This window comes from Thamnophis elegans, chromosome 4 (assembly GCF_009769535.1).
Source record: "Thamnophis elegans isolate rThaEle1 chromosome 4, rThaEle1.pri, whole genome shotgun sequence".
NCBI classification, from domain to species: Eukaryota; Metazoa; Chordata; class Lepidosauria; order Squamata; family Colubridae; genus Thamnophis; species Thamnophis elegans.
In genome coordinates, this window is record NC_045544.1 from 108,521,532 (window position 1) to 108,546,980 (window position 25,449).

General features: G+C 43.3%; 1 protein-coding gene across 1 annotated transcript in view; it reads right to left on the reverse strand.

Moving 5' to 3' along the window:
* USP34 (ubiquitin specific peptidase 34) overlaps positions 1 to 25,449 on the reverse strand; it is a 148,354-nt gene that overhangs the window by 119,449 nt on the left and 3,456 nt on the right. The window contains exons 2-4 of the mRNA XM_032216880.1: positions 5,531 to 5,618; positions 4,148 to 4,571; positions 1,312 to 1,362 (exon numbers count right to left, since the gene is read on the reverse strand). Coding sequence (XP_032072771.1) covers positions 1,312 to 1,362; positions 4,148 to 4,571; positions 5,531 to 5,618 — 563 coding nt within the window. The remainder of the gene's footprint in view (positions 1 to 1,311; positions 1,363 to 4,147; positions 4,572 to 5,530; positions 5,619 to 25,449) is intronic.

Consider the following 25,449-nt stretch of genomic DNA (forward strand, 5'->3'; position numbering starts at 1 on the left):
TTTCTGGACTATCCTGCAAACTCACTCTGGAAAATGACAGTTGATCTTACCTGAACTGTTATTTTAAGAGGTGTTTGCAGGATGGGCCAATTCCCACCCTAGGTTAGATAGACAGTATTGGGGGTTGGAGGTGTCTCCTTTGTGACTTGTTTTCAGGATCTTGGGAGCACATACTGCATTGAAACTGGAGTCAGAGGAGAGGAGCCCAGAGGCTTCAACCCAGTCTTGAGGCCAATTGGCTGTGATAATACCATCTCTGGCCCATCCTGCAAACCCCTCTTAAAATAACAGTTCAGGTAAGACCAACTGTCATTCCCAGTCATACAGAAGGTTATAGACTAAGGTATCAGCTACAACTTTCCTTGCAATTGGATTTGGCAATTTTTTGATTCTACCCCATCTTGAGCACTGCACTGTGAGTGTTCAATAGGTGCAGCTATAAGGAAAATATCAATCTATGCTGTAGAGATTATAAAATGCCTATATTGAAATATCTACACCAAATGAAGCAGTAATTAATTGGCAATTTATGGTGTTGGCATCTCTAAATTCTTAAATGGCTTAGAACCTGATCATTAAGACCCTAACCCTATAACAGAATGTATTTTAAAGATACCTCTTTAAAGGTGGGATACAAATAATAAATAAATCTTTAGAGACCTCCCACTTTTTAAAAAAAGCATATAGGAGAAAGCCCTTCCCTGGACTGCTTCCAGGCTATGAAATGCAGTCTTTTGAAAGTTATATTTAGCCTTTGTTCTATTAGTATTTAGATCAGGCATGTCCAACCCACTTCCCATAGGTCACATGTGGCCCTGACAGCTAGCACTGTGACAGTACTACAGCATAAGATCATACACTTTTAACACTATGTGCATTTGTATACATTACTGTATTATACATTTTATATGCAGCCAAAAACAACTATTCTTCACTCAATGGGGTCCAGGCAAGCAAACTAGTTGAAAATTTTTGATTTAGATAATCTGTGTGGATTAATATATTTTTCCCCAGCCTTTTATTATTAATTTCCATATTATTTTCAGATTTTCACTTTTTATTCGTTTTTTTAAATAATAGCCTCCTTCAGTATTTGCTACAGTAGAAAGGCAGAGGATATATAAAATAAATAGGCTGCAGAAAGTAATATTGATTCAGTATAATGCAGCTTAAGGATATTACTTATTTAATTAAACTTTATTTCAAATGAATTCAGGACAATACGTAAGCCACTAGAATGCTTTCATGAACAAAAATAGTAGGCTATAATTTTTGACACTGTGCATTTTTAAATAGAAATTGAAAACTTACATTCATGTCACAGAATGCCCCTAATATATTGCTTTCTTGTGCAGAAATATCCTGTTTAAAAAAGCATAAATTATTTAATTATGAATGTTCCAAATGGGTAAAAATTTAAGGTACATAAGCAGAAAATACTAATTATCAAGAAATAAAATCCAGAATACAATTATTCCCTTACTCTGTTCTCTCTTTGTATCTCATCTAGGATCAGTAAAAATATAGTATTTTAATTTGTACATATTGTCCAAACTAGTAAGTTATTCAGTTTAGTAATTACCAACATAAGGAAACAACTCCCTTTACATGCTGAAACTAGGATTTAAACCTATTTCGGGGATAGTATAACAATGTCTTGAAGGACAACTGTAAAAAAGAAAACAAGACCCTGTCTTATTTTCAGGGAAACATGGTAGTTGTACATTTTCACAAAGTGATGCTGTGGATTCCCTTTTGTGGTGGTTGGAAGGTGTGGAGTCTGGATAGGGAACAGCAGGCTTCAACTGAATCTCAGTAAGACAGAGGAATTGTAGGTAGAGGCCTCTTTTTTATCTGAAGACTTGCTATGTTTGGTTTTGGATAGGGTTACACTGCCCCAGACAGATCTGGTGCATAATCTGGGGGTCCTTCTGGACTCATGATGTTTGTTCCTGCCTTTGCTCAACTTCATATTGTGTGCCAACTGCACCTTGTCCTGGATCAAGAGGTTCTTTTTTCTATCATATATGCCTTGGTCATCTCCCATAAGGACTACTGCAATATGCTCCACATGGGGCTACCATTCACGAATATCCAAAAGAATGTGACAGTATGAGCTGTTTGGGGTGTTCCCATGAGGGACATGTAACAGTAACATCTCTGGTACACAAGCTGCACTGGGTGCCAGTCTGCTTCTGGGTCCAATTCAAGATTATCATTTTTAAAGCTCCTCATGGCATGGCACCAAGACACCTGAGAATTGTTTTGCTGAATTTCAGCAACCTATCCCACCTGATCAAGCAACGAGGATACTTTGCAGACCCAATCAGCTAAAGAAATACAGCTGGTGAGATCTAGGAAGGTGAGGTGAGACAGGCCCCCTGTCTTCCAACCTTCCAGAAAAATGTCAAGACCTGGCTCTGTCAATTGGCATGGGAGTCTAAGAGTGACATGCAATCTTGTGGCTTCAAGGCACTCCTCCTGCCTTTTACAACTTTTTTGACCTCTAAATCTTAATTTTTTAATTCTGGTTTTAATACTATTTAATTTTGTCACTTTTCCTGCTTTTTGTTTGTAAATCACCCAGTTACTTAAGTGAGATGAGTGATGCAGAAGTTTACTGAATAAAAACAAATATTATGTGTACCATCCATTTAAGTCGTTGAAACATAGTGATTTTTTCCAATACCCCAAGAAATCTGAATTGCACAATTACTAGGAAAAAGAGGAATCGAAGTATTTCAAGAGATGGGGAAGATTTTATGATTGGCAAGAGAAAGGAAACTAGAAAAGAAAGTAGGGAAAAGATATAGAACCCAGACGATGCACTGTTAAATGGAAAAGGGGGGGGCAGGAAGAATAGAAAAGAAAATATTAAATATGTAAGTATATGTTCAAGAGTGAGATATAAAGGAGGGGAAAACATAGGATAGATTAGAGAAGGGAATAGGAAATGATACCAAATTATATTTGGTTTGTGGAAATATCATCCCAAGGAAATATCTGAGACACCTACAACAATAGAAAAGAAAGGGAGGGAGGAGAGAATGAAAGAAAGACGGAGGAAAGAAGAAAGAGGTAAGAAGAGGACAACGGAAGAGAGGGGAAGATGAGAGGGTGGGAAGGGGAAGAGTAGGAGTAGGAGAAAGGTAAGGGAAGAAGGAAGGGGAAGGAGGAGGAGAAAGGAAGGAAGTAGAGAAGGGAGGGAGGGAGAAAAGAAGGGAAAACAAGGTGGTGTTAAAACAGGCGGGAGCGATGGTAAATAAAGCAACCCAAACTGTATATTGTAACCTATTAAATAATAACTGTATAAGAATGACAAATGTAAAGAAGAACAATTATGTGAATGTATTCTTAAAATGGTATGAAAGAGAACAAAAAATAAATAAATTGAGTGAGAAAAAAAAAGAATTGCACAATTACTTATTACTGGAAAAAAAATGGCTTAGCTCTGTTTCCAAATGTTGAAATATCTGTCTCCATTTGTTATTTGAATCCCATGTTATGCAAAACTAGATCGGACCCTCTGGTAGAACTGAAAATGTAGAGGCAAGAATTACTGCCAAACAGTAAGAGTTTACATTAGAAAATCTGTCCAGACTTGCTTGGAATCTGGCAGCATATAAATTAAATAAATTATAATTAATGTTACTATAATTAAAAGGTAACTAAAGCATGTCTATTTTAAGGGTTCTTTATGAATCAATGATTTGTAGTATCACTTGACCCTAACGGATGGGGGGTGGGAGAGAGGGGAGAGGGAGAGAGAGAGGGAGAACGAGAACACTGCACCAATATGTAGATATTGGTACAACTTTAGTGATTTTTAAAAATTATCATAACAAACCGCAGCTAATTTTACAGCTTGATATAATATAGTAAAAGTGTAATTATGACTTCAAACATGGTAATTTGTTCCATTCAAATCAACTAAGTATTTTCATTTCTCCTGCTATATATGCATTTATATAAAATGCTACCATTCTTGTATCTCTCTAGTTAGGAGTTATAAGAAAGTTTTCAGATTCTGAAACTGAATATACTCCAAAGAATAGGATACTTAATATTGTCAGGTTTTACAACACTCAAGAATTAAAGCTAACTTTTAGGTCATTTTCACACACAAAAACCTCTGGATAACATGTACCTCTATTGTGGGATGTGTATTATGCTTGTAGGCAGTATACAGAGGAAACTGGATCTGAAAGATTTTTGCAACACAAAGCAAGAGTTTTTCTTTCTCCTCAGTGCTCCATATGCTAAAGGCCTCAGAACCTTCTGCAGATTCTTCTTCTGTCAGGATACAAGCTCTCCCAGAATCTATTTTTTCTTCTGTACTTTTGTGTCTATCTTCATTCTCTTCTTCTCCACGAGTTTCTTTTTCTACATTCAGTGGCTCATCAGATGCATTATTTTCGTCTTGCCATGTTGAACCTAAGTTAATAGTGCAATGTTTACACAGCTGGTCCCGAAGAGCCTGTACTTGAGCAATCACTAGATTTATAAGTGCACACACAACTTGGTTGAAAATCTCCAAATGCTTATATTCCTTGAAACAGCATAGACACTGCCTGTTTAAAGAAAGGTAAATAAAAATTAAAATTCAGAGTTCTACAAATAACTGTGCTAACTACTTTAGATTGTAAGTGAATATCATGGCATCCTTCCAATTTTAAAAACTATAACATTAAATTGTGTATTTTAAAATAATATGGATTATATCCAATACCACACAGGTAGATCTACACTTGAAATAGTAGACTTATATACCACTTCACAGAGCTTTCCAGCCCATTCTAAGCGGTTTACAGAGTCAGCATATTGCCCCCAACAATCTGGGTCCTCATTTTACCAACCTTGGAAGGATGGAAGGCTGAGTCAACCTTGAGCCATTGAATTCCTGGCAGTGAGTAAAGTCAGGCTGCAATACTACATTCTAACCACTGTGTCATCACAGCTGAAATTCTTTTCAACCTTTCCCATTCAATTGCACCCTTCTTTAGAGAGCCCACTAAACTACCAGAACAGATTTTGGAAGTATGGCTATCTACTCCTTTGACAGTTGCTTTTCTAGCAGACAACACTGGATGCAAGTGATACTTCATTTTTAAAAAGTGAGTTGTTCATAACAACTTTCTCAAATATGCTAAGCAAGTCACTTCATGTATGGTGCCTGTAACAATGGAAAGAAGAGATGTTTCATGCTAGTTTTTACTCTTTTTTTGTTCTGTAAATAAAAAGCATTTTAACACTACAAAAAATGTAGTGTCCCACAAATTGAAAAGTCTACCAAAAAAACAGATTTATAACAGTCCCATACTACTGTACTTTTACCAAAAATTCAAGCAAAATTTACCATGTAAACCAAAATGATTTATCTGTTTATTACAGAATTACATAAAAAAAAATGAAACAGATTATTTTTATATCAACTTATCCATATTTACCACTTTTACTATTCAGATTGCTTGTATACACACACATATCCAGGTAGCTGCATCATCAATAAAGGCTAAATAAACAGATTTACCTTTGTGTCCAAGAATTGATATAAGCAAAAATCTTGAGTGCATGTTCCTTTCTGAGTTGCAAGCCATCACCACCGTCAGTATCTGATACTAAAGAAAAATAATGGTACTATTAACTATCATGAAGTGTTTAGTTTCTTATATGCTCTACTAAAAATAAATGGTTAAATAATAACAATTTAAATGTTTCAGAAGCATTAAAAATGTTGTTTCCCTATTTTAAAGTTTTAAAGTTTTTCAACATATTAAGATTTAAATTAAGCTGTAGGAAAGTTGTGTCAAACAAATGGGACTACCAATTGATTTAGAAAGCCACACATTTATATATTTATTTTTATCATTATATTAACACATTAAAATCAGATAGAAATGAGATATCTAATGCATATTAAAAGGCATTTTTTTAAGATGTTAAAAAATAAGACCAGTGTTATTCACTTCAGAATAACATAAGTAATTGAAAAACAAATTGAAAACTTTTAGAGGTAAAAATAACAATAAAAACTAGAATATTGTGGCTGTCATGGGTGATTTGCTTAACAACTACAACTGGGACTTCGGTTGTAAGTCAGTATGCTCATGTGATGTTTTGCTTAACTACTGCTTCACTCAGCAACATAATTCCAGTTCCAATTAGGGTTGTTAAGCAACTACTACTTATACTTATACCATCATAACCATTTACCCATAGGAAAAGCTAAAGTGAAGAAATGTACAAAATGCATTGATTCCTGAATGGAGAAACTCATTCCAGTTCAGAGGATTTAACTTATAGAAGCTCCTCCCAAACTGACATAGTTCAGAGGGAGAAATAAACATTTCAGACTTCTCTGGAACCAATACCTTTTGCATACCCCTAAATGCAGAGCTATTGCGTCCTGATGTGTGAATGATACAGCAAGCAGTTGGGAACCATAGAAATTAACGAATTCAAGTTAGCATACAATCTCAATTACTGTAATGTCCTCCTTTCATGTCAACAAAGACATAATTCTACAAAGCTCCTGTTACAAGACTGAAGTTAACTCATCTCAAAATAAGTTGGGTTTAACATTAATTGCAATACATAAAGTTGGTTTAAACATATTTCTGATTAATCACAGTCCAAAATTTGGGCACAAGAAGCTAGACATAATCCTGATATATTTCTTCATAATAATGGTATACATGCATTATGAATCTTAACCTTGGTTTCCTGATATAATTCTTCACAAAAACAAAGGCCTACATGCATAATCAAGTTTCTTATGCACAATACGCAGTGAGCTAAGTTCTGTATCATACTATGATAGTCAAAAGTAGATACCAATTCCTGAAAACTGTAATAAACACAGGTAGTATTTGACTTATAACCATTCTTTTAATGACCATTCACAATGGTACTGATGAAAGTGATTTATCACCATTTTTCACGGCCATTGCAGCATCCTTGTGGTCACATGATCAAAATTCAGATGCTTGGCAAGAGACATTTATGAGTGTTCTAGTGTCCTGGGGAAACGTGACCTTCTGACAACCGAAGTCAATGGGGAAGTCAAATTACCGTATTTTTTTTACTATAAGATGCACTCCCCCCCCCCAAAAAAAGTGGGTGGAAATGGCTGTGTGTCTTATAGAGTGAATATTGCGTGGGTGGAGAGGGGGGTTGGTGTGGTGATCAGCTGTTCTAGGCAGCGGGGATCATCGCCTCCACCTATTGCATCCGTCATTTTGCAGCGATCGAGGCTGCAGCAAACGGGGGTGGGGCGCAGAGGCAGATTTTCCCCCTTGTTTTCCTCCTCTAAAGCTAATGTGTGTCTTATAGTCCGGAGCATCTTATATTTTGAAAAATATGGTAACTTAACCACTGCAGTGATTCACTTAACAGGGGTGGCAAGAAAAGTCGTAAATGAGGCAAAACTCAGTTAACTGTCATGCTTAACAACTGAAATTTTGGACTCAATTGTGATTGTAAATTAAGGACTACCTGTATAGTATACTCTAATATGGGGGGGAGGGGAATACAACTAGTCCCCAAGTTATGACTGTAATGGAGCCTGTCCACGGTGATTGCAAGTTTCAATGGCTGTAAAGGAGACTGCATGACCAACCCAATTTTATAACTTTTTGTGGTGATTGTTAAGCAACCACTACAGTCATTAAGCAAACCCATTGTACACTATGGGTCAGTTTTGGCAAAAAACCAGACACAAATGCAGGTTTTCCACAAAGCTGTCATAAAACATAGTCATGTGATTGTGGGACACAGCAAATTACTCTAAATCCAGGCAGTTGAGAAGCATAGTAGGCCCATCATAACTTTAAATTTAACTTTAAATGGCCACCAAGAGAGTTTGTGAAACTGAAACATAAAGAAAATAGATCTCTATCACACTAACAAAAAATCTATGAAAATACTCTGAAGAGTGACTCTATTCAGAAATACTTGACTATCAACCAAATAGTGACTTCTGACATAATTAAGAACAAATGATCGGAATTATCATGCTGAAAGTTACACACACACTGCATAAATAAAAAGAAATCCTGGAAGCTTTCTTTTTAAAAAAAAAACATTTATCTTAAAACATTTAAGGAACAAAATAAATAATTACATAGAAGGAAAAGATAATGGACATATATGGAAAATAAAAATTTCCTAAATAAAAATAAATAGTGGGTGTACTTCTACTGGACCTGACGGGACCAGCAGATTGGAGGGAGGTGATCCCTCAAATAACTATACCATGAAGGGCCAAAGCCAAAACCAAAACCTTGAATTGTACATGGAAGCAAACTGTCACTTTCAGAACTAAGGTGTCACATGCTCTAGTGGTATAACTGTCTGCACCACAGTAATTTATATCAACTGAAGTTCTAAATACTCTTTAGGGGCGATACATGTAAAACACAATCGTCTAAAAATACAACTTCAAAGTCTGGATCTTTGAAGCTTTTGTCCAACCACCTTCTCAATCACATCCTCTCCTCAATTGTCTAATATGGTAGAATCTAGCTATGGTTTTATGATGAGTGGGTGAACTATCACCCTCACACAATGAGAAATTCACCATTACCAGAATGCATCCATATGACACCCCTCAGGCAGTTTTAACTAGCCAGGAGGAGCATGGATCCACAGAGAAGTGACCAAGCTCACAATCCTATGGGCTCTGTTCACTTCCCCAGACCCAATAGGTTCAAATTAATCCAGGATAGCAGGGCAATGATCTGCCCCAGGAATCTCCTCAAGGCCTCCAACAAGCCCGACATCCAACTGAGAACAAATTTGGGCAATTTTGACTGACAAGAGGTTAAGCAAATTTTTCCAAACAGTCCTGTAGGAAGATCTTCAAGTTTTCCAGAGTGGGTTTGCAGGATGGTCCAGAGATGGTATTATCACAGCCAATTAGCCTCGAGACTGGGTTGAAGCTAAAGCCATGCCTCTGAGTTCCTCCCTTCTGACTCCAGTTTCAATCCAGTCTGGCCAAAGAGATATTAAAATTTATTGACTCCTGATCAGATTTACCATTTCTGGACCATCTCAGCTTGCTTCTTCTCTCACAAGGAGACCCTTCCTTCACCTCCCAGTAAGTCCCTGCTGATAGCTGTGGTTTTTCCGGCTACCTGGGGGTTAAAATTCAAGGCTTGGAGGCTCCGGTCGCTGAGTTGCCATTCCGACGGCCATTTTTAAGCCAGCAGCCATGTGGAGACTTGAGAAGGCAGATCGGCACTGGTGGGGGCTAATGGGCTCTGGTTTCCAGCCCAACAGCTCCAGGAGCCCTAGAACAGAGCGCGCCTCGCTGCTGGGGGCTTAGGAGAGCGCGGAGAAGAGCATGAAGGCTGCAGACGTCTGAGGAGCTCCAGAAGCGGCTGGGAAGACGCATGGCGGAAGTAGACTCCCAGAGAAGCTGCGGCAGCCCCAGAATGCGCCATTTGCAGCGTTTAAAGAATCAGGGCATGCTGCAAAGGGAGTGAAGATCCTTTTTCTGGCTGCTGAAGTGAAGGTGAGGGGCGGATCACAGGGAAGCACAAGGAGTGGTTGTAAGTAGCTGTGTGATGACGGACAGATCTCCTTCCCTCCTCATGTTCCCTGTGGAGGGGACTTCTTCCAGGCAGCGTCCCATTGCCTCCTCCGGAAGACTTAAAGTCTCAGATGCCTCACGCCCATTCCGTGCCATCCAGAAAGCCGAGCAAAGGAGGCACAGGGCATTACTCAAGTCCTTTCCCAAGGCTGAGAGGTTGCGGGCCCTGCAGGGCAAGATCAGTCCCTCCCCCTCCAGATCCAGGTCACCTCTGCAGGGCGCCCTGAGGCAGGATTCTCCTCCTGGATCCCCAGATTCCTTGGGGGAGTTTTGGGGGGAGGCTCCCCATTCTCCTCTCCTCTCTATGGAGAACCTGGACCAGGCAGATGCTCAAGCCGGATTACCTTCCCAGGAGCTCAGCGGAAAGGTAGGGACTCTTCCAGGCCCCTGGCCAGGCACCCCTGTCCAGTCGTAGTCAGGCTCCTGAGGGCCCTAGTTGGGACTCTCTGATTCTCTGGATATGGAGGATCTGCCTGTTGGCCTTCAGAACCTCATTGAAAGGGCCACTGCTTCTGGTGTTGCTGCAGGCCTGTAGCGACAGGTGCCACATCCTGCTTCTCAGGGTGAGAGCACGGCTCTCAGAACCACTTCATCCCTGGCACAGGCTACTGCCCAACCGGCCAGCCGCCCTGTTTCTCCTTCCCTAGTGAGTGAGGGATCGGTCATGGGGGATAAGGCTCAACGAGATCCGGCTCTCTCTGAAGATGAGGAAAGTTCGGAGCCTGACCCCCCCCCACATTCATGGGGTTGTTTCCCCCATAACCTGTTCCGATCTCTTCTGCGCAAGGCGCATGCCACTGCTCAGCTGGGGGGAGGGGGCAAGGCAGGGGAGCCAGCAAAGAAGCCCCAGGGCCCGGTATTTTCAGAGCCCAAAACTGCTAAGGAGGAGATCCCTGCTCCTCATTTATTTCTAGAGGTAGTCAAGAAGCAGTGGGAGACCCCTGGGGCCTTCCCTATTCCATGCAATGATGACAGACGGTTCTATAACATCGAACCAGATTTCTCCCAAACATTGCAGATGCTCTTTGTGGATCCTCCTGTGGTGGTTCTGGCTGCCCCAGCCTCGCTGGTACTCAAGGATGTGGCAGACAACCTGAAGGCAGAGGACAGCAAGGCGGAGATGATCCTCAGGAAGACCTTCCAGTCATCGGCTTGGGTCATTGAGGCGGTGGCCTCTGCGTCATTTTTCAATTGCACGGCCATTTTTTGGATGGAGCAGATCCAGGCGCGCATACCACCAGAGGATGTTTGTTTTTGGCTGACGCAACCTTAAACGCTATGAAGTTTTCTTCCAGGGCTATGGCATCGTCCGTCGCGTCTCGTTGCCTCCTATGGCTCTGGGGCTGGCAGGCGGACAAGGTGAAGTGGCAACTGGCTTCAGCGGCCTATGCAGGGGGCTCCCTGTTTGGGGCTTCCCTTGACCCAATCCTGGTGGAGGACAAGAACAAGAAGAAGATGCTGCTGACATCAACTAAGAAAACGGAGCAGAGGACCACAACCTATTATCGCAGGTCTGCACAGCGACCACAGGAACAGGAAACTCACCAGAGCAGGTACCCTCCTGGCAGGTCGGATAGGCAGTCCGACAGGGGATTAAATCGGGACAGATCCCGCTTCTAGTCCCAGAGCAAATGGCCCTTTCAGGGGGGAGGTGGTCGTCCCTACCGCTGGGGCAAGTAGGTCTGCAACCCCCAACCATTGGCAGCTTACTGGGAGGTGAAGGAAGGGTCTCCTTGTGAGAGAAGAAGCAAGCTGAGATGGTCCAGAAATGGTAAATCTGATCAGGAGTCAATAAAGCACGTTGATATGCGCCAGCAGATGCAGCAGGCCATCCTGCTCGACATTGTGGCCATAGAGCGGGTCCCAGGCAAGCAAGGGTTTCTACTCTAACCTCTTCCTAATGCAAAAATCTTCGGGGGAATGGAGAGCCATTTTGGATCTAAAGCTCCTGAACCAATTCTTGGTTTACAGACGTTTTAAGGTGGCCTCTCTCAAGTCCTTCCTGGCAGGGATTTGGGAGGGGGATTATTTGGCATCCATTGACCTCACAGAGGCCTACCCGAACATTCCCATTCTCCCCAAGCATAGGCATTTCCTACACTTCTCCTATTTAGGGGTTCACTATCAATACACGGCCCTACCGTTTGGGTTGACTTTGGCTCCCAGGACCTTCACCAAGGTGCTAGCGGAAGCGGCTGCCCACCTGAGGGAGATCCCCATTAGACTTCATTGCTACCTGGATGACAACCTCGTTCAGGGAGCGTCTCCCACCCTGACAAGGGAGGATCTCCAGCAGGTCATAGACATCCTCAAAGGTCTGGGGTTCTCATTTAACTTCGAGAAGAGCTCCCTTACCCCAGCCACTCGAATTCTACACATGGGGACGGTTATAGATTCCCAGTTGGGTTGAGTTTGTTGAAGTTAATTAAGCAGATTTGGAAGGATTGTTGTGTTCCCGTAGCTCTTCTCTCCAGCTTTCTGGGGAAGTTAATCTACTGTATCAAGGTGGTTCTATGGGCGTGACTATACGCCAGGACGCTTCAATGGAGGCTGCTCCCATATCAAAGGGCCGATTCCAGTAACTCAACGCTCAAGGTACCAGCAACGCTGCAGGTGCTGATGTCCCTCAAGTGGTGGATGCCCCTGGAATTGCTCAGGGGCTGCGAATTCAGGGAGCAGGAGCACCTCGTGTTGACAACGGATGGTCATGGAGTGACCTTCGACACAATATAAATTGGCTGGAGCTCCAGGCGGTCCACCTTGCCCTACGACGGTTCCAAACCTTGGTAGAAGGTAACCCCTTCCTTGTCTTAACAGACAACATTGCAGTAAAGGCACACATAAATCGGCAGGGGGACACACGCTTCAGAGCACTGCACAGCGAGGTGATGTCACTGGGATACTGGGGGGGAGAAGCATCTGTGCTCCATCTGAGCGGAACACATCACCAGCATCGACAACCATCAGGCGGATTGGCTGAGCCGAGAGATAGTAGACAACGGAGTTGAGTCTGTCTAGGGAGCTCTTACAGAGGATTGCCAGAGGTTCAGGAGACCGGTGGTGAACCTGTTCGCCACTCTATCTAACGCACAAGTGCCGCAGTTCTTCTCTCGGTTCCCAGCTCAGGGAACAGAGAGGGTCAACTCCCTTTGCTCCAGGTGGCCGGCCAGGCTACTGTACGTTTCCCCCTGCCTCTCATTCCCGGAGTCATCCAGAAGGTAGTCAGAGAGCAGGCGGAGGTAATCTTAGTGGCCCCCTACTGGCCCAGGAGGGTCTGGTTCACGGACCTGTTGAGCATCTCGGCAGGGAGACCATGGAGGATTCCCGGGGGGAAATGAAATTGCAACAGGGGAAGCTGGTCCATCCAGATCCACAGTGGCTTCAACTTGCCATGTAGAGATTGAGCGGGAGCACATGATAGGCGCCCACCTGTGCCAGAGAGTGATCAGAACCATCGAGGCTTCCCGCAGACAGTCAACCAAACGGATTTACAATTCCACCTGGGTGACGTTCATTTTCTGGTGTCAGTCTGCCCACGTGGCCCCTTCCAGGGATACGGTCCCTCAGGTACTGGAATTTATCCAGGATGGCTTGGATAACAGCCTGTCCCTGGCAACTATTAAGAGACAGTTGGCGGAACTAGACATGGTGATTCCCAGGGAGGGTTCCACTCAACTGTTTCATTTGCCCTTAGTTAAGAGGTTCCTCAAGGGGGGGTCCCATCTACCTCCTCCGCCAGTCCATAGGTTTCCTATGTGGCACCTCCCCACAGTGTTACAGGCCTTCATGGCCGAGCCTTTTGAACCACTGCAGACAGTCAGCCGGAAGCTACTCACTTGCAAGGTTGTGTTCTTTGTGGCAATCACCTCAGCTAGGCGAGTTTCCAAACTGGGGACCCTTTCTTCCAGGGAGGATCTATGCATGTTCCACAGCAACAGGGTAATGCTACACCTTGACCTGGCATTCCTGCCTAAGGTTAATTCGGTTTTCCACCGCGCGCAGGAGGTGGTCCTTCCGGACTTCTGTCCAGGCCTGGTCATAGAGCAGGAGCACAGGTGGCACTGCTTAGATGTAAGACGGGCATTGCGGATTTACTTGAAGCGGACAATTGAGTTCCAGAGGTCTGAGGCTTTGTTTGTATCGTTCCAACCCTTGTCGTTAGGGAAGAGGGTGTCCCCTTCCACCATTAGTCATTGGATTCGTTTGTTTATCACCGTCACCTATGAGGCACAAAACTTGCTGGTGCTGGTTGGTATCATGGCACACTCCACAAGGAGCGCAGCCATGTCAGCGGCCTGGGCCTCCCAGGCCCCTATAGAAGATACCTGCAGGGCAGCGCTGTGGGCCTCCCCGTCGCCCTTCATCCGGCACTACAGGCTGGATGCCTTCGCATCTTCTGATGCAGCTATGGGCCGCAGAGTACTGCAACTGATCCTCTCAGATTGGTGACGGCCCACCCTGTGGGATGGCAACTTAGGTATGTCCCATCTCTGGACCATCCTGCAAACCCACTCTGGAAAATGAGAGTTGGTCTTACCTGAACTGTTATTTTAAGAGTTGTTTGCAGGATCTTGGGAGTGCACACTGCATTGAAACTGGAGTCAGAAGGGAGGAGCTCAGAGGCATGGCTTCAGCTTCAACCCAGTCTCGAGGCCAATTGACTGTGATAATACTATCTCTGGACCATCCTGCAAACAACTCTTAAAATAACAGTTCAGATAAGACCAACTGTCATTCTCTCTACCCCAAGAGGGCATGAATCCTCTAAAACTAGGCTTTGGGGCAGCTATGTGCTGACACAATAAAGGCAAAGAAATATTGCTGCTTCACTGTCCTTATCCACATAGTAGTCTTAATAGTAGCTGTAGTCCATGTTTGGTTGTTTGTCCCTTCTTGAGTGCCAACACCACTCTAGATGTCTGTTCTCTCATTTCATATCCCCCAAATTTTTCCATGAACCCTGGAGACTGACAGAATCCATAAGGGGCCAGGTCATATAGTCATGATCTGATCCAAGGCCTTGGACCTATAACTGTTGTTTAATGACCAGTTATAATGGCTTGGAAATGGTGCTTTATGATCCATAAGGTACATCCAGCCCACATAAGACACTCCCCACCATGGTCATGTGATCATGATTAAGGTGCTTAGCATTTCAAACTTAAAACTGGTTGCCAAGTGCCCTGTAATAATGTGATTGCCATTTGCAATCCTGTGCTAGCTTCCCCAGAAAATCAATGAGGAAGCTCACAGAGGTGGTTATAAGCCACTGCCATCTGCCAAAGGATTTCCCCTCCTTTCCATGCATGGGGGTGGGGAGGGAGAACAGAAATTCTTTGCTGCAGAAACAAAACTCAGATCTTCGGAATTCCCACTTCACATGCATTCCCTTCTGTGTATAGAGGGGAGTGCCAGTCCTCCTTTGCAAGCAGTGATTTTTCTCTACTTAACCACAACTGGGAAAGCCATCACTACAGTTGTTCAGCAAAGCGATCATGTGGGCATTTTACTTAACAATGACATTTCTCAACAACTAAGTCCCAATTATGGTCACAGGTTGAGGAGTATTATATTGTAAGGTTAATAGAATCTTATTTATCTGAAAGTACTTCTCTCCCACGCTCTTTACAGTCCAAAAACTAGTGTGGGTTTTTTCTGAACCTGTTGGCTTGCCCATATTCCTGTTAGAGACTAAGCTTCATCTTATCTGATTGTTCCCTTGGTTGTGTTTCATGCCCCTTCTCCCAAGGTCATTCCCACATACTGTTATAGACAGGAAGGTTGTTTTGCAGCAGTAAGGCTGGTATAGTAGCAGAAATGCTAACTGATTCCTAAAGCCAAGTTAATGAACAGGATCTCACCTCTTCAATCTGTGAAGGAGCACTCATGAAAGCCTTAAGTAATTATTGTATGACAATTGCTACACCACTATCCCTGCCCTCAGGTCTCAGTTCATGTCACATCCCAAACCCAGCTGGATACATTTCTGGAAGAGGTACCCCCTTCTCGACCCAGCCTCTCAGATTAAATCACAAATGAGAGAGGCTTTATTACAGGCCAAATTGATACTTAGTAGCAGCAGCCAAAAACTAAGGCCTCTGAAGGTCTGCTGGTCAGGTATATGGGTTGAGTTTAAGGAGCTGAAATACAGAACCAATATAAGCATCTATATCATTTTCCCTAAGAACATCCCATTCACCATATCTCACGCCTGTCACCATCATTATATGTGCCCCAATTCCCCGACAGGCTCCAACATCTCCTAATCCAACAACAACAACAACAAAAAAACAGGTTCAAAGGCAAGGAGTAACTGTTTCATTTATTAAATAAAGTATTGAAATATAAAGTCAGACCTAAGAAATAAATTCACTTCAAAACTCTAAAATTTTAACTTATATCACTTATCATTATTCCTAAAAAGCACATGATCTAGTTAAAAAATAAAAAAATGAATGTTAAAAACAATATTAAGTTCTAAATGTCTTCCCCTTCTACCTGGATGATTTCATCAAAATTAACAATAAAACTTCTTTCCACTTAAACCTGTATTCTTAAGTATCTGACTTTGCCTTGTATATGACATGTGATATAAAGAGAAGCCATTCTTGTTTAAATTCCAATTTCTTTTCTTAATGTTTGTTTTCCTTATGCTGCCAAGAAAATTCTTCCAAAACTCTCTAAATGCACCTGGGAAAAAAATCATAATCACTGAACATCAGTTTAAATCCTGTTAATCCAACAAATACATCGTCATTCGTGGCACACATATTCAAGAAGGTATGTATAGTATTATGTGAATACAGCCTCAAATGACTACTGTATCAGCAAGTTGATCAAATAACAATTACTACTACTATACTACATGTAGTCCTCAACTTAAAACATATCATTTAGTGACCGAAGTTACAATGGGGCTGGAAAAAAGTGACTTATGAAAGTTTTTCACACTTACAACTATTGCAGCACCAAGGAATATGTAATCAAAATTCAGACTCTTGGCAACTGACTCATATTTATGACAGTAGCAGTGTCTGATGGTCATGTGATCATCACCTTTTGTAACGTTTTGACATGTAAAGCCAATAGGTTATTGTCACTACTAACTTAGTAACTGCAGTTAATTCACCTAATAACTACAGCAAGAAAGGGCGTAAAATGGGGCAACACATAACAACTGTCTTGCTAAGCAACATAAATTTTGGGCTTAGCTGCTGTCGTAAGATGAGGACTACCTGTGCTGCCGTAGGTAAAGTTACACCATAGAAAGACATGCAAAATTTGAAGTATACTGCTCAAACATTAACAAAGCAAAAGTAAAAAATATCATAGCTTTGGTTGCATTCACATATTGCAATATATGGTTTGTTTTTATCATCAAGATATGTATGATTTCCACAACATGCTATTTTCTATGGTTTTCTATTCAAACCATAATGCTAGATTCAAACATATTCTAAGTCAAAATCAATCACACAATGAGTTAGCAGAATGTATAAGCAGGAGTAGGAGAAAGGTACGAGAAGAAGGAAGGGGAAGGAGAGAAGGAAGGAGGAAAGTAGAGAAGGGAGGGAGGGAGAAAGGAAAGGGAAAGGAAAGGAGGATGGAAGGGAGAGAAAAGGAAGGAGAGAGGGTAGGAAGGGAAAGAGGAAGAGCAGGAACAAAGGAGAGGTAAGGGAAGAAGGAAGGAGGAGAGGAGGAAGGAAGAAAGTAGAGAAGGGAGGGTGGAAAGAAAGAGGTAAGGAGAGGATGATGGAAAGGAGAGAAAGAGGAGGAGAGAGGGTAGGAAGGGGAAGAGGAAGAGCAGGAGTAGGAGAAGAAGGAAGGGAAAGGAGAGGAGGAAGGAAGTAGAGAAGGGGGAGGGAGAAAAGAAAGGGAAAATAAGGTGGTGTTACAACAGGAGGAAGGGATGGTAAACAAAGCAAACCAAACTATATATTATAACCTATTAAATGAAATAATAAATGTATAAGAATGATAAATGTTAAAACACCTGTAACCAAACAACATGCTGTATGTGATGGGTTTTTTTTTCATTGTTGTGTGTATGTGTTGTCTATGTAATAAAAATAAAAATAAAAATAAAATGTTATCTTCAAGAATGACCATTGGCTTACCTGAAAGCACCTTTTCTGTGCCCTGTGGGAGAGTCCAAGCAAGGGTTAAATTCTATCCTTCTGCCCAATGGACTGGATTGAAATTTGTGACCACGCCTCCTGGTCTCCCGGTATCTTCAGTTTTTCAATGAAAGCATGGTCCCCAAAGGTAAGTCAATGTCAATGTTCCATCCTTCCCAACAACATCCACAGACGAAAAGTAAGAACAAATGCGATGGGAATGAGATAACCTCAGGGTGGGATTGGACTCTCCTGCAGTGCACAGAAAAGGACCCTTCAGATAAGCCAATGGTAATTTTCCTCTGCGCTGCTTGGAGAGTCCAAGCAAGGGACATACCCAAGCAAAAAAATGTCCAAGGGCGAGAACAGAGTAACAACCGAACCCTAATGCGTCTCAGAAACAACGCCCTGCAACACTCCTGCCAAAGGCAGCATCTGCAGACATTGGGACACCCAAGTTGCCGCTTTGCAGATCTCCTCGATCGACGCCTGAGTGGCCCAGGCCGCTATCGTGGCCGCACTGTGTGTGGAATGTGCAGTCACTCGAGAAGGAACGTGCCTGTCCCGCTATTCATAGGCAAGGGGGATGCAAGCCTTGGAATCAAGGCTCCCAATGGTAGACAATGTGACCTTTCGACCCAACGAGGTCGGTTGAAAAGCGACAAACAAGGCCTCCAACCGGCGAAGGGGGGCCGTGCATCTGATGTACCTCTTGACTGCCCTCCGAACATTGAGGGAGTGCCAACGACGCTCCCTTGGGTGATTCGGGCATGGACAAAAGTCTGGAAGGACAACTTCCTGGGCACGGTGAAAATACAAATTAACCTTCGGTACAAAAGACGGATTGAGACAGATGACAACCCTGTCTGAGTATCCACTCAGACAGGGTTGTCCTCTGTCTCGATCCATCTTTCACAAAGGATTGGTACACAAATCGTCTCGGACCGATAGGGCTGCAATTTCTGAAACCCTGCAGGGTGAAGTAATGGCAAGAAGTAAAGCAGTTTTAAGTCAGATTCATGACGTAGTGGCTCAAAGGGGGGGGGGTGTCAGTAAGCGCCCTGAGCACAATGGCAAGATCTCTGGAAGGAAAATGATAGACAACCTGGGGATTTAGGTTGGAGGCTCCATGCAATTAGCTGTGTACTTCCGGGTGCCTGCTGAGTGGATACCATTTGCCATATGAGAGCACTGTGGACAAAGCTGCTACTTGGCCATCGTAAAGTGTTAGCGGCTAGCCCTCTATCAAGGCCCTCCTGTAGAAACTCTAGAATTTGAGGAAGGGAAGCGGGCTTTGGTTGAAGATGTTTTTTGCCCCAGGTAGCAAAGGTGGTCCAAGTGACGTCATAGATCTGTGTGGTGGAGGCTCATCTGGAGGCTTGGATGGTGTTGGTCACCTTGGTAGAATAGATGGCTCTTCTCAGGAGGTCCCTCTCAAGTGCCATATGGTTAGCTTGAGCCACTGGGGCTCCGGATGCGTAACCGCTCCCTGGCTGAGAGAGATCGACTCCTGAGGAATCCTCCAGGGATGTGCGATGGATAGGCAACTCCGATCGGCAAACCAAGTCCGCCTGGGCCAGTATGGAGCCACCACAAGAACCTCTGCTTGCTCCTCCAGAATCTTCCTGATCAGTGGGGGAAAGGCATAAGGTAGCCTCGGGGGCCAAGGCATCAACCACTTCCACCCGGGGACATTGGAACCTGGTGAAAAATCAGGGGAACTGAGCGTTCTCCGGAGTAACAAATAGGTTGACCAGGGGATGACTGAACCTCTGGGATAATTGGTGAAAGAGGCGCGGATGGAGGCGCCACTCCAAGTTGTCTAGCCTGATGTGGCTCAGCCAGTCCGCCTGGACGTTGTTCACAACGGAGATGTGCTCCACCCGAATGGATTGCAGGTAACATTCCACCCACTAGCCAATCGCTTCCGCCTCCGTCATGAGGGATCGGGACCTGGTACCCCCTTGGCGATTTATGTTCGTCTTTGTTGCCACATTGTTGGTGAGGACAAGGACATTTTGATGCTGGATGCTGTGCTGCAACGTCCAAAGCACTAGCCTAACTGCCCTCAGCTCCAACCAATTGATGTTGTGCGAGAGGTTGCGAGCTGACCACTGTCCTTGAGCCACTAGGGTGCACAAGTGACCTCCCCAGCTGAAGAGACTGGCATCAGTTGTGACGGTCAGCCTGAGCAGTTCCTTGAAGTAAGTCCCTTTCAGGAGGGCTGGTGAAAGCCACCACCGGAGAGACCGAATGACTTTGGTGGGTAGACGTACCTTAACCGGTGAATTGCTGGTCTTTGCTCTCTGCATTGGCAGGAGAAACCATTGCAGATCTCTCGTATGAAGCCTCGCCCAAGGAACAATCAAGAAACACGAGATCATCTTCCCCAGCAATTGTGACAGGGTGGCAACGCGAGTGTTGGGGGAGAAATGGACCTTTTGGACCAGTTCTCAGAGACTTTTGACGCGGTCTGGTGACAGGAAGACTTGGCAAGATGAAGTGTCTATCACGGTCCCCAGGTGTAGAATCCTGGTGACTGGAGCCAGGTGGCTTTTTTCAAGGTTGATTGCAAAGCTGTAGTTCTGGAACGTCTGCATGGTGGTACGTAGACCTCATGTTGCTTGCGCTGGCGACTGAATCAAAATGTCATCTAGATAACAATATAGGCAGATCGGTCGCGATCTTAGGTGGGTGGCAACTGCAGACAGGATCTTCGTAAACATCCTTAGGGCCGATGACAGGCCAAATGGGAGAGCCCTGTACTGAAAGTGGGACCCGGCATAGAAGAATCTTAGGTAGCGCCTCTGCTCGGGTCTGATGGGAACGTGAAGGTACGCCTCCTTCACGTCTATTGATGTTAGAAAGTCCCATTGACGAATGCAGCCCAAGATGGATTGGAGGGACTGCATTTTGAACTTTTTGTAGGCCACATTTTGGTTCAACTTCTTCAAATTTAGTATCGCTCTCCACCCCACCCCCCAAGCTTCTGGGCATTAGGAATAAAATGGAATAGAACCCCCTGCGTTCTTGCCTCAGGGGAACCGCTTCTATGGCCCTGATCCATGAGGCCCCTCTTGGTGGGACACCTTGGAGTTGGGCAATAAATGAAGTGGCGCGGGGGGGGGGAGAGAGGAATTCCAGAGTGAGACCTATCCGAATCATTTGGAGCACTCATGTATCTGAGTAATCTCCTCCCATCGGATGGCAAAGAGTTGGAGCTGCGCCCCTATGGGAGGATTGGGATGGTGGTCACTTGTGCCAATGGAAGGGTTTGTTTCCAGACCCTCCCCGAAAAGGACAACGGGAGTAGGGCTGCTGATGGGCCTTGTCCCAAAATGGCTGTCGATCCTGATTGCAATCCATCCCCTGAGCATAGGAACGCTGAAAGGAGGAATTGCTGTTCGGAGGATCAGCTGGGCGGGGAGTCTGTCTGCGGGAGGACGACCTGCGGTCTGGTTTCCTGGAAAACCGAGGGCATCACCTTCCGCTTATCCTTGTTCTCAACCAAAACTGTCAAGGGCCTCCCCAAATAACTTGCCCCCGCTAATTGGAAGCAATCTTCCAATACAAACCCATATCCACGTTCCAGTGGCGTAGCCATAAGAGCCTACGAGAGGTGACATTAGAGGCCATGGCACACAAAGCAAACTTTGCAGCGTTAAAGGTGGCATCTGCAGAATATTCCACTGCGGCTACAATTTTGTTTACATTGTGTCGCACTCTGGTGTCTCCTGCTGTGAGCCTAGTGAGTAACTGACGAAGCCAGGCAAGCGTGGCCCTATTAAAGAATAAGGTGGAGGTGGCTGCCTTAATGGCCCAAGCTGCGGCTTGATTGGTCTTGTGGCAAGCCCGTTCAGCTCTTTTGTCCTCCGCCTTAAGTTCTTCTAGAAGGTCCGGTAGGAGTACTCAAGAGGAAGTGAGAGCCTGAACTGGAGGATCAACAGAGGGGAGCTTAAGAAGCTCTTCCATGGAAGGATCCACTGAGTAAAGGCATTTGTCATTACCCCCTGGGGTGGCCTGGGTGCCAGGCTGGACCCACTGGCGTTGGACCACGTCCTTAAAGAGTTTGGGAGAAGGAACAATTTCCTGGACAGGAACCTTCTCATCGAACAGACCTTTACTGTGATCCGTAGGATCTGCAGCTGCCTGATCCAGAGGCACCGCCACCTCCATGTAAGTGAACACCTGGGCCTTGAACAGGATTGACTTGAATAAGGATGGTTGAAACAATCCAGCAAAGGCTGGTTTATCTGGAATGGGGTTCTCATCATCCAATAACTCATGATCCCCAACATCCTCATCGTCCCACACCGATTCAGCACTGGCCACTGATGGGGACGGAGATGAAGGCCTGTGGGGGCGCTGATGCTATCTAGGGCCCTGAGGTGGCTGTGGAGCTAGAGGGACCTGAGGAGCTGGAGAGGTCTGAGGAATGGGAGCTGCTGGCTGTGGAACCTGTGGTTGCGCCTCACGCCTTTGGAGACTCTCAGCTATCCCTTGAGAGATTGCTGTAGCAATGACCTCTTTCATTTCTGCTGAGAGGCCTGGGTCCAGGTCTTCTACTGGATGGGTCCCCGTCACAGTAGGCCTGAGACTGGAATCCCTGGTCAGAGGAACAGGAGAAGGGAACCCCTCCCTATCAGAAACCAGGTCACACTCAAATAGGTCATCACCCCCCCCCCCAAGGAGGGAGAAGGAGACCTGTAACCCCTCGGAGAGGGAAACCTCTCTGGAAAATCCCCCACTCTCATAGATAGAATGAGGAGGAGGAGGGGCATCAACTGGATCCTGACCAATAGGACTTCCTGGCTAATCTGGCTGGTAGACTTGTGCCGCTATCTGCCTTTGGGCCTTTGCGAATTCTTTCTCCAGGGCCTTCTGGTGCCTGGCTGCATCCTTTTCCTATGCCTTGGAGGGCTTCTTGGAATAAGGCAAGCTGGCCATGGTCCCCACAAAGCCTTCCCTAGCAGTCCTGCCTGCCTTCCTAAGATAGGTCCCTGTCAGATTAGAAGACTGGCCTGCCGGAAGGGGATCCACGGAGATCTCATCCACCATGGTGGTAAATCGGCTACTGCGTTTGTCGGGCAGAGGTCTGGCGAGTGATTGCTGGTAATCCATTGGGAAGCAGAGTAAGCATGCGCCAAAAGGACACAAATAAACGCTGCCGGGGAATAGGATTGTGAAGAAATGCGCCATAGATCAAAAGGCTAGATGTGGAGGGTGGCCGCGGCCAGAGAAACCTCCGAAATGGCCTATATTCTTGACGCCTTGAGAGCGTGCTCCAATTGCTGCCCTGCCTCTCTCAAGCCGCCGCTGAGAAGACGCAGCAATTTGTGTGAATGGCGGGAATATATAATGAGTATATAATACTCATTTAATCTACTCTCCACCCTAAACATTCTTGTCATGCATATAGAACAAACTTTGTTTTGCTGAAAAATTTGCAGTTGGGATTTAGTACTGTTCATTTATATTAAAAAAAATACCTATTCTCAATCAACCCTCTCCTATGTGTTGGTATAACTTTACTCAATCTCATGAAGCAAATGTTTAGTAAGACAATTAAGAGTTCAACAGTTTATTTAAATTATTTAAAATTATTTAAAATTATTTAAAATGAAAAATTAACTGAACGTCAATACCACTGCAATTTACATTGTTTATATAGATATAATTTTAAAAAACATAATTGTATGCACATTGTTTAAATTGTACCACTTACATTATATAAATTATGCAAAATCTGGACAAATTTGTGTCAAATCACAGTGATAAATAAAATTTCCATAATGAAAATGATGGAATTCAATTTACCATATTTTCATGAACTCACACACCCTCTATAATATGATCATTAAAATGAAATTTTGCTGTAGTTTTCATTTACAAATAAAATATAATCATAAATGTTACATATGGCCGTTACAAAGTTTTGCAGTTTTCACAGGTCACTATCTATTAGCAAAATAAGAAATTCGGTTATCATTTTTCATGCTGTTAGGGGAAAAAAATCAAACCTCTATTTAGCTTGATTCCATGTATTAGAATATTATAATCCTGATTATCAACTCTTTAATAATTGATTAACAGAGGAGGATCAGAGCCATTATTATTAGTTACAGTTTTGGTTTTTACTACCACCTTTGAGTTTTAACTGTTTGTTTAGTGACCATTCAAAGTTATAACAGTACTGCAAAGTGACGTACAGCCAGTCCTCACACTTATGACCATCATAGGATCCCCATAGTCATATTTTCAAATTTTGAGTGCTTGGCAACTGGAATACATTTATGATGGATACAGTGTCTTGGGTTATGTGAGCACTATTTGAGATCTTCGCAGCTGGCTTCCAACAAAGTCAACGATGGAAAACAGATTTGCTTAATTGCAGGAAAAAAGGTCATAAAATCAGGCATAACTCATTTAATAGACGTTCCTGTCCCAATTGTAATTGTTAAGTAAAGGACTATAGTATATCATTCCTTGTACTATGTTTTTATTCTGTATAATTCCTAGTGCTTATGGAGTGTATAAATCTTAGCTAACAAATAAATGCTTCTGAAGGTTGTAAAGCACTGTGAAGCGGTATATAAGTGCTATTGCTATCAAAAATTATTTAAATGTTTCATTGGTCATAAAACTATTCTGTGGCTTTTGTGTATGTGTGTGTGCGTGCATATTTGCATGTGTGGTATAGTCTTCAATAATATTTGGATGCATTTACAACCTTGGATGGTTTAAAAATACTATTTCAAGCAACACTTTAATATAAAAAATTATTTTATTCTAATAAAGAATTGTATTATAATTAACATTTTATATATGACTGCAATTTGCAATATTTTTGCCAGTTTCCAGCATTTATTTCTGGTTTTCAGCAAAAATTGTCCTTGGAGAAAATGGATTCCCTCAGCAGCACTACAAAAAATATCAAAAGATCAGGTCTGGTCTTATGATACCTTGATTTAAAATCACAACTTAAAACTGTAATTCTGTGCTCAATTACAGTTGTAAATCAAGAACTACGTGTTATGGGCTTTTAAATGTCACAGATACCACATTAGCCTGAATTTAAAAAGAGATCAAAAGCTAGTGCAATTTGGTATAGAGTAATGGAATTATATCCTTCCCAAAAACTGACCATCATTAATTCTAGTGCTGAATTAATTCTACACACTCTTCAAAAGTAGCCATATACTATATGTGTAACAGTATTTTTAAAAGTCACCTCAATCTTATCAGCCTCAAAGAATTGTATAGTCCTTGATTTACAACCATTCATTTAATGACCAAAGTTACAAGGGCACCGAAAAAAGTGATTTATGACTATTTTTCATACTTACAACCACTGCAGTGTCTCCATGGTCATATGTTCGAAATTTAGATGCATGGCAACTGACATGTATTTATGAGAATGGCAGTGTTGCAATATCAAGTGATCACGTTTTGAAACTTGTAACAAGCAAAGTCAATAGGGAAGCCAGGTTCATTTAACAACCACTGTTACTAACTTAACAATTGCAGTCTCATAATAGCTGTGGCAAGAAAAGCTCACTTAACAACTATCTTGCTTAACAATGGAAATTTTGGGCTCAATTATGGTTGTAAGTTGAGGACTACCTATACATGCCCTTTGTGCTCAAACCGTTCCAACATCAAAAATATTTTTCTGGATACCAGTTTTGAAAGGCAGTTGCACATCTTATGTTATGGTTGCCTTAAGGACTTGTAAACAAT